An 8515-nucleotide genomic window follows, 5' to 3' on the forward strand; every position below is an offset into this window, starting at 1 on the left:
AATGTCGGGGAGGGAAGGACTGAGAGTCTGGGGTTAGTAGATGCAAACTATTACATATAGGATGGATAAACCACGAGGTCCTACTGTACAGCACTGGGAACTATATTCAGTATCCTGGGAGAAACCATAATGGAAAAGAATATAAAAAAGAATGAATATATGTGTATAACTGAGTCACTTTGCTGTACAGCAGAAATTAACACAACACTATAAATCAACCATACTTCAAAAAAAATCAAATAAATTAAAATAATAAAATTTTTTAAAAAGGTAAAATGGACGTTTGTATTGTGTTGTATGATTTTCAATGAAAAAACACCTGACAGGCAGAAAACAGTGGAGGAGAAAAAGACAGTTACAGTACTTGGGGGCCCTAGGTCTTGTTTGTAAAAGGAGTAACAACATGAGAACTGCTTTCCATGATCAAAGCTGTTTTCTCTTTGGGAATTAGGTTTATTCCCAGACTATGCCAAGAAGAAATTCCACCCACATAAGCATTACCAAATCATCTAGATTTCTAGGGGTTATCAATGCAGGCCAAAGTCTCTGACACAGGGAAGCTTTTGCATCAGGCACAACTTGGAATTTCTGTCACAGTGCCCTCTGCTTTGCCCTTTGTGGGGAAACTACGGGTTGGATCACTTGGCATCCATTCTGACTCCCTTCTTCCTTGCCTACTTCTACGAAAGAAGCTAGAAAAGAAGTCGCTTTCCCAGAATCTCTTGTAGCAAAGAGTGGCCAAAGAAATACAGATGGAAGTTCCAGGAGAGAGAATTCTTTGTCACACAAAAAGGCAAAATCTTGAATAAAAAAACAAAACAAAACATTTTTGTTTCCCTCCCTTTTCCTTGCAGAGACCACAGGCGCATCTCAAGGCAGAGCCTTGGCCAGACTGCACCAATGAGGCCAAAGCCATCAGCTGGGATGGCCGAGGTCAGGGGGTAGGTTGCTGGGCTCCCTGAAGCCCCTGAGCAGCTCTTGGGGCCTGGCCCTCTTAGTCCCAGATTTTTTTGTTTCAACAGGAAAATAACCCCCTGGCTTGTTTAAGTCACTCTGTGTTGGGTTTTCTGTTAGTCACAGCCAAATAAATACATTCCTGCCTGTTAAAATCATCGATATAACAAGCCCTTTCTATGTTTTAACTTATCAATGATCAACTTAAGCAAAACCCCAGAAGTCTTCACAGAGATAAGACTGACAGAGAGCACTGACCCCCTGCCCACGAGTGCAGGGCTGTAACACCCTCTCACAGCATCCTAGCGGGGCTCTGCAAGAGGTGAAGTTAGGACCCCAACCCAGGCCAGCCTGATAGCAGTTCCTGAACTCTTCACTGCCAGGCTACACAACCTCTGATGGATTTTATTCATTTAGTTTCTAAAACAATCTGAACCTTCAGTTCTGCTCTCTGAGCCTACTACACTTGTCCTAATAAACTTTTCTGATTGGAGGAAGACTTTCACTGAAGAAAAAAAAGAAAAGATTAATATGCAGTTGTTTTAGAAAACAAAAACAAAAAACCTGACAGGCATTTGCTTTCCAGTGTTTTGAAATCCTTATGCATCACATGGCACGGGGCTGCTAGGGCTGCTGCAGGACCATCTACCAAACACCACGTGCCTGGCACTGAGCTCCACTTTTCACACACATCATCTCGTTCTGTGCTCACAACACCCCTGGAAGATAGGACCTTCATGGTCCCCATTTTACAGGTGAGCAAACAGAACACGTTAGCCCAGGCGCAACATTTTCTTTGAAAAAGTCTTCCAAGAGACCAATGAATGACAAGTTCAGAGCAACATCAAACTACAATGGAGATTAAAGGATTTTTGCGGCTAGTCTTTAGTAAAAATATTAGAAGTGACAGGCTCCGGACCGTTCAAAGAATGAAAAATACTCAAAGCAAGAACAATGACAGCTAAAGAGAGTGCAAAGCCCTCTCCTCCTGCACAAAAATCTAAAACTCCACACTCGTGTCCAATACAGCTTTACTCGGTACATGCTCATCCACCTTTACAAGGGGCTAATACACTGGGCATACGGTGAGCTACCAGGAAGGCCAATAAAAATATTTAGATAGCTGTGAATGTTCATTTATTATAAACCATTTAATTCATTTTCAAATATATTTGATTTTCATTTTCAATAGAAGAATGTGCATTTTATGAACTATGGTTTATAATAAATATGGTTATTAGTGATTTATTCAGCACTTACTCTGTGGCCAGCGCTGTGATGTTTTACATCCATCTTTTTTTCTCTTAATGGTCACAACCACCTCAGATGTAGGCACGATGATTAACACCCCCTTTCACAAATGGGGCTGCAGGTAATGAATTTTCCCAAGCTCCCTATTTAAAGGTAGGACCAAGACTTAAATCCAGATCTGGCCAAGAACACTTTGCTTTCAACCATTAAGCTTCATAAAGTTATTGGATTTGTTCTTATTGTTTATTAGCCTTAATCAAGCCATAGCTACAAAACTACATTCAGCTTAGCTCTTGTTTACTTTCATTTTCAGCACTCCCCCATTCTCATATATTTTTATTTCATCTCTCTCCCTGATCCCACAAAAGCATCTAAAAGATTATTCTCTATTTACCAAATTATAAGACAATCTTCACTAAAGTTTGCCAAATTAAAAAGATATGTAGGGACTTCCCTGGTGGCGCAGTGGTTAAGAATCCACCTGCCAATGCAGGGGACATGGGTTCGAGCCCTGGTCCAGGAAGATCCCACATGCTGCAGAGCAACTAGGCTCCACAACTACCGAGCCTGCGCTCTAGAGCCCGCGAGCCACAACTACTGGAGCCTGCGCGCCTAGAGTCTGTGCTCTGCGACAAGAGAAGCCACCGCAATGAGAAGCCCACACACCGTAACGGAGAGTAGGCTCCGCTCGCCACAACTAGAGAAAAGCCCATGAGCAGCAACGAAGACCTAGCCAAAAAAATAAATAAGTTAATTAATTTAAAAAAGAAATTAATTAAAAAAGAAAAATTAAAAAAAAATTTTTAAAGATATGTAATTATATAACTGCTGCTCTTGCTTTTAATCACTGTGTGATCAGCTGTTTTAGTGGCTAGTTCTACTCAGGCAAGCAGTGATCAGTGATTCCTGTTCTGCCCATCACTGTGAACATGTAAAAACATGTTTGTTTATTTTTAATTTTTTGGCCACACCGCGTGACATCTTAGTTCCCCAACCAGGGATCCAACCTGTGCCCCCTGCATTGGAAGCACAGAGTCTTAACCACTGGGCCAACAGGGAAGTCCCCAAAACATGGTTCTTAATGTCTTTAACAGCAATATCCTAAAAGCCCACCAGACATCAACCTCAATTCATAAAAACAGGCCACTGCCCCCAGCCCATAATTCTTTCTATGATGAAATACAAGGGATTCCAAACCTTGAAAATGCCTATGAGTCTAAATTTTATGTAGGGATTTTTAACTGTACAGCACGTGTATATGTTTTTCAGTGTAAAAATAAAAGTATAATCATAAGATGTAAACAACCCCAAAAGAAGAAAAAGGAAAAAAAAAAAAGGAAAAGTATAAATGTACAAATTCCATGTTTCTCTCTCAGGACACTGGCCAGCACCAAGGCTGTATTTCTGACTCCTGACCCATTTATTTGCTACCTTCTCCCAGACTTTCCTCTAGACCACTCTTCTCCCTCTTTGCATACCATAAATCACATTTAATTGACTGAAATGAATCAATACTACTATCCCACATGAAATATGAAGTCTAAATTCTGGAGATCAGTATTAAGTAAAACAAGAACAATTTTTCCTCATTATTATGTTGTCCGTCATATCTATTCCAAGGCCTACTATCCCCATCAAAAACCTAAACTAAACTTGAAAATCAATTCCCATTTACAAAACTGTTGACTAATATAATCAATAATCTTCATTTAGATTCAAACAGAGGTGTCAGATACTCTGCATGGCTGTTCCAAAGTAGTTATTTGATTAAAAAACAAAAGCAAAAAATAAAAAACGAGTGATCTTTTTCCCTACATTTTTGGCCTGGTGGATTTTATGTGTATCAATTCTTTGGGGATTCATCCAAGAATGGTATTTCATTTCTTTGACCACTACCCTAACTGCCCATATTTTAACCTCACTGAATTTTTGGTCCATTGCGTAGAAGAATTTCTCTACTAATAAAAATGCAACCCATTAACGATTAACTTACCCCCAGGACAGTCTCTCTGGAAACAAATTCCAAGCATTATAATCACCAATTTGCACTATGTAGACTTAAAGGCAGAGAATCTTATTTATCCTGATTTAAATTGGAAACCTGCACATATTTTAAGGTGACTGTGCAAGGAAAAACGGCAAATCCAAATTCACAATAATCAGAAACCCAACCAGGCAAATACAGACTTTTCTTAATTGGCACTTTTCAAATGAAAAACTTTCCACCCAAGGATATCTAACAATATTAGAATATTGACTTTCCAAACTTCCTACCTTGTTCTCTATTTTACTTCTGCAATTATGAAACTGCAAAATTCTTTTGTTCTCTAGATATTTAGATATAGACTACTGTCAGAAATTGTGATAGGCATTGTAAGTCATTTGAATCCATGTTATAATATTTATTAATAGTAATAATAAAATCAACTGATATATATTAAGCTGTTAGCATTTATAAAAGTGTGGCAAGTTTTAGCTTATTAGGCTTTATCTCTGTTAATTCTCATGAAACTCTAAGAGAAAGGTACTAATATCAGTCCCATTTTACAGACGGACAAACTGAGACGGGGAGGTGCCCAGGAACTGTCCCAAGATTCCACAGGGAAACTAGGTCTGAGTGATTCCAGTTGCCCACGCTTGCTTTAACCACCTAGTATCGAGCAATGAGACACATGATTATGTTTGGTTCAGAAACTAGTCTTATTCCTTCAAACATGGTGGTTCTAACAAAATTTGACACTAGGAAGCATGAATGACAAAATGCCTTGGTACACAGTGCACTGGGTGCTATTGTCAAATGTGTTCAAACTTACTATCTTAGAAGGCATAATTCACTTATTAGTGATTCTGGAAAGTTAATCAAAGCACTATGTTCAATTATTCAAGAAATCTTTGGAGTTGAAGTGTGAATACTTCCTTAATTCATAGGTTGTTGAAGAAATACTAACTTAAGAGTTTCTGTAAAAGAAACTTCATCACAGCAAAGCAATTTTAAACTATCTCATGTCAGAATATCATATCTACAAAGGGAATGGCCTTCAAATTTTAAAAAATGTCTTACCTATATTTCATTTTATTCTAAATGGAAATTAATTAATTCAAAAAAGAAATCCACTTCTAAAGCTCAGGTTATGCAAGAGGGCTTCCTAGGAGCTAACATCACTGTCTTTACTTGCATGTGCATAGGCAAGACAGGGAAGGAGGACGTAGAAGATCCATCTTTCACAAACCTCCAAATGTACAAAATAAACTAGAAACTTGTTGAAAGGGTAGGTATATGTGTTATCAGTTCAACCCAAACAATCTCACAACAATATTTTTCTGAATAAATTTAATATTTTGTCTTATAATAGGAACTAGGCAAAAAAGAACCACGGAACAAATGGAATAACTAAAATAGGTTACTGAAAGGTAACTGGGGCTTTAATTTCCAAATCCACTTTGCAATATTCCTATTTGAACGGTTTATCACAGAAGTAACTCTCCTAGAAAGTTACATAATTTAAGGAGGAAAAAAGGAGGGAGTTAAGACAGAGACATGATAAGCACTGGGGATGTTTATCAATAAAAATAAGCAACAAGAGAGATAAGTTTCTAACTCATCCAAAAACGCCTACCAAACACTCTTGCTATTTGTTTCCACCAAGTTATTGTTTTGGAAAACATCTTGTTCTGTCTTAAAATAACCTGCTTAATTGTTCTAAAAAACCACTGCATTTCCACGGAGGGCTAAATAGCTCCCACACTGAGATGCACTGACTGATCAAGTCAAAGTAAATTAGGCACCAAGCCACAAAAGAAAGTTGGAAAGCTCCAATCCTCCCTTCATATAAGGATACGAGCTACTGAATGAATCCACCACTGCACCCTTAGTGAAAGTAATGCCTGGTCCCTCTACTATTTTAAGAATAACAGTCATTCAAATTACCTTATTTCTCTGAATGATGGAAATGAACCACACCGGGGACTACAGGTAAGCTAGTAATTAACATTTTTAGGGAAGATGAAAATTACGTTGGACATTTTAGCATTCACTCTGAGAACTCCAATCCTCCCATTAAAAGTCAAAATTTGTTCCCAGTCCTGTATGGTTAAAGCTGTTACGCCTGGGAAAGTCCCAGAGAAACAAGGGAGTTTAAAAAAAAAAAAAAAAACAATTGTGAAAGACAAAGTCAGATAAATACCCATAATACGGGAAGACTTTTATGAACCGAGTGTAACTCAAGATGTGTTTTATAAGCCTGTCAGGCGATGAACACGCACTGTCCCCCAACCCAGCAGCACTGCCCCCCAACCCAGCAGCACTGCCCTGACACAATCCCCACACTTTGGCCGCTCACCCCCATGCCGGCCCCTCTTACTCCGGGTGCGGGGCGGGAACTCCTGTCTTAAGCTTTGACATCTGCAGAGCGTTTGCCAATAGCGAGACAAGGCCCCTCAGCTGGAGGAAGTGGATACTGACAAGAGGAGGGAGAGAAACAGAGACAGAGCTAGAATTCCAGAGTGCCAGAGAGTGGGGAGGGAGTCACGCATACTCTGCGCGGTCCGACTGGGTCCGGATGGCATAGCCCAGGTGTCCGGACTAAAGCTGGCATCTCCAAAGTCCAAGAACGCAACTTGGACGCGCGGGTACAAACACGGCCTTCGGCTTTTCTGAAGCCGGTCAAGTTAGCACAGGGTTCTCGGTGCCCGGAGACCTGGGAGGCGTGGAAGGGTGGAGACTCCCGCGAGGTCTGCACTCCCTGGGTGTCCTCCGGCTCCGCGGGGGAAGGGACGGGGGAACTAAGTCGTCTTTGGGCCGGAGCGGCGGGCGCCGGGACGCGGGGCGGGGATGTCCGGGAAGGAGTCGCGGGCGCAGCCCGGGAGTCCGAGAACGCGGGGTGGATGCCTACCTTGTAACATGGCCTCAAGTTTCTTCCTGTCCACGCGGAAGCGCTCCTCGCTCCACTCGGGGCTGTGCAGGGGCGCTCCGGCAACCAGGTCGTCCTCCGAGCCGGGCATGGGCGAGTCGGTGCTGCGCTCGCTGTTGGAGCCCGGGTCCGACTGCGCCGCCAGGTAGCCGGGCTCGCCTTGAGCGGCCATGGTGGGCGCGCGGCGCTCGGGCTCCGGCTGCGGCCGCCGCTCTGCCTGCGCCGCCGCCTCCGCTCGCCCGCCGGGCTCGACTGGCTCCCCGCGCCGCGGCGCTAGCTCGTGCCCCCGCGGCCGCCGACGCCGCCGCCAACGCCGCCGCCACGGAGCCCCCTGCGCATCCCAGCCCCGGGCGCCGCCTACGCCGCCCGCCGCCCCTGGTCCGGGCCCCGGTCCCCGGCCAGTGGCTGCGCCGCCCCCCGCCAGCAACGCCCGCGCGGAATGAGCGCGCCGCGCCGCCCGCGCCTCCATCCGCAGGGCCCCTGCGCCCCCTCCCCGCCCGCCGCCCCTGCAGCCGCGCGCTCATTGGCCGGGCCGGCCCACGGGGAGCCGCGGCGGGCGGGCGGCCGGCCCCTGGCTCGCGCACTCCCTCACCACGTACACGCTACCACTTTCCTGCGCTTACACGTCTAAATCTTGTCCCACACACATGCTTTCATAGTTCTTCCGTCACAGACACTCGCAAGTTTAAGCACAGCACCCTCCTGAACGCGCTCGAAGTACACACACAATGCCCCTTCTATTGACGTACACACACTACACCCTAAAAGTCACAGCCCCAGTCGGTCCCACAAGTTTGAAACAGGAGGAAGGAGAAAAAAGAGAAGGATTGCGGAAGAAACAACGTCCATCTCTCTCAGACATCACTGTGGTCCTTGCTTCCAGGCAGCTCATTCGTCCACCAAACGTTAAAACCAGATTTCTCCTCTCATCTCAGCAAAGTGGCCAGCTGCACAATAGGCGGACAAGAGGCTTACTTTTTTTATTGTGAGGAATGGGATTTTCTTTTTTTCTTGAATGAGGTGAGGAGGGAGTCATTTTCTATGTGATTCTCAAGGAATGGATTCAGCTGATTAAAAAAAAAAAAAAAAAAAAAAAGGAGGGCTCAGGAGAAAAGAGGCTCTGAGATTGTAGTGGAGGTTAGATGGATCCCGCTGGCATCTGGGCAGGGCTGTCTTGTCAGGGACTGAGGGCTTTTCTCTGTCCCCAAGGTCAGTCCCTCCAGCAAACGAACCTCTGATCCTACCTGACCAAGCCAGCTCACCCAGTGCCACTCTCAAACCTGAACTTGAAGCACCAGGAAATCCTGTTGGAACTCTGTTTTTCTAGTCCTCATTGATTCTTACTCTCTCGTGACCAAACGCACAAACTTTTTTTGACATTTTTAGGGGTTGGGGATGGG

General features: G+C 44.0%; 1 protein-coding gene across 3 annotated transcripts in view; it reads right to left on the minus strand.

Annotated features, from left to right (window-relative positions):
* The window catches only part of BICC1 (BicC family RNA binding protein 1), a 299937-nt gene extending 292458 nt beyond the window's left edge, over positions 1–7479 (minus strand). For 2 of the 3 annotated variants that reach the window (XM_082634831.1, XM_082634832.1), the window contains exon 1: positions 7098–7362. In XM_082634831.1, coding sequence (XP_082490957.1) covers positions 7098–7287 — 190 coding nt within the window. In that variant the 5' untranslated portion in view covers positions 7288–7362. Of the gene's footprint in view, positions 1–7097 lie in introns of all 3 variants that reach the window. The other variant, XM_082634830.1, reaches the window with a different exon arrangement.
* Positions 7480–8515: the final 1036 nt, after the last annotated feature.

The sequence above is a fragment of the Mesoplodon mirus genome (genome assembly GCF_964341445.2).
Source record: "Mesoplodon mirus genome assembly, chromosome: 2".
Taxonomy (NCBI): domain Eukaryota; kingdom Metazoa; phylum Chordata; class Mammalia; order Artiodactyla; family Ziphiidae; genus Mesoplodon; species Mesoplodon mirus.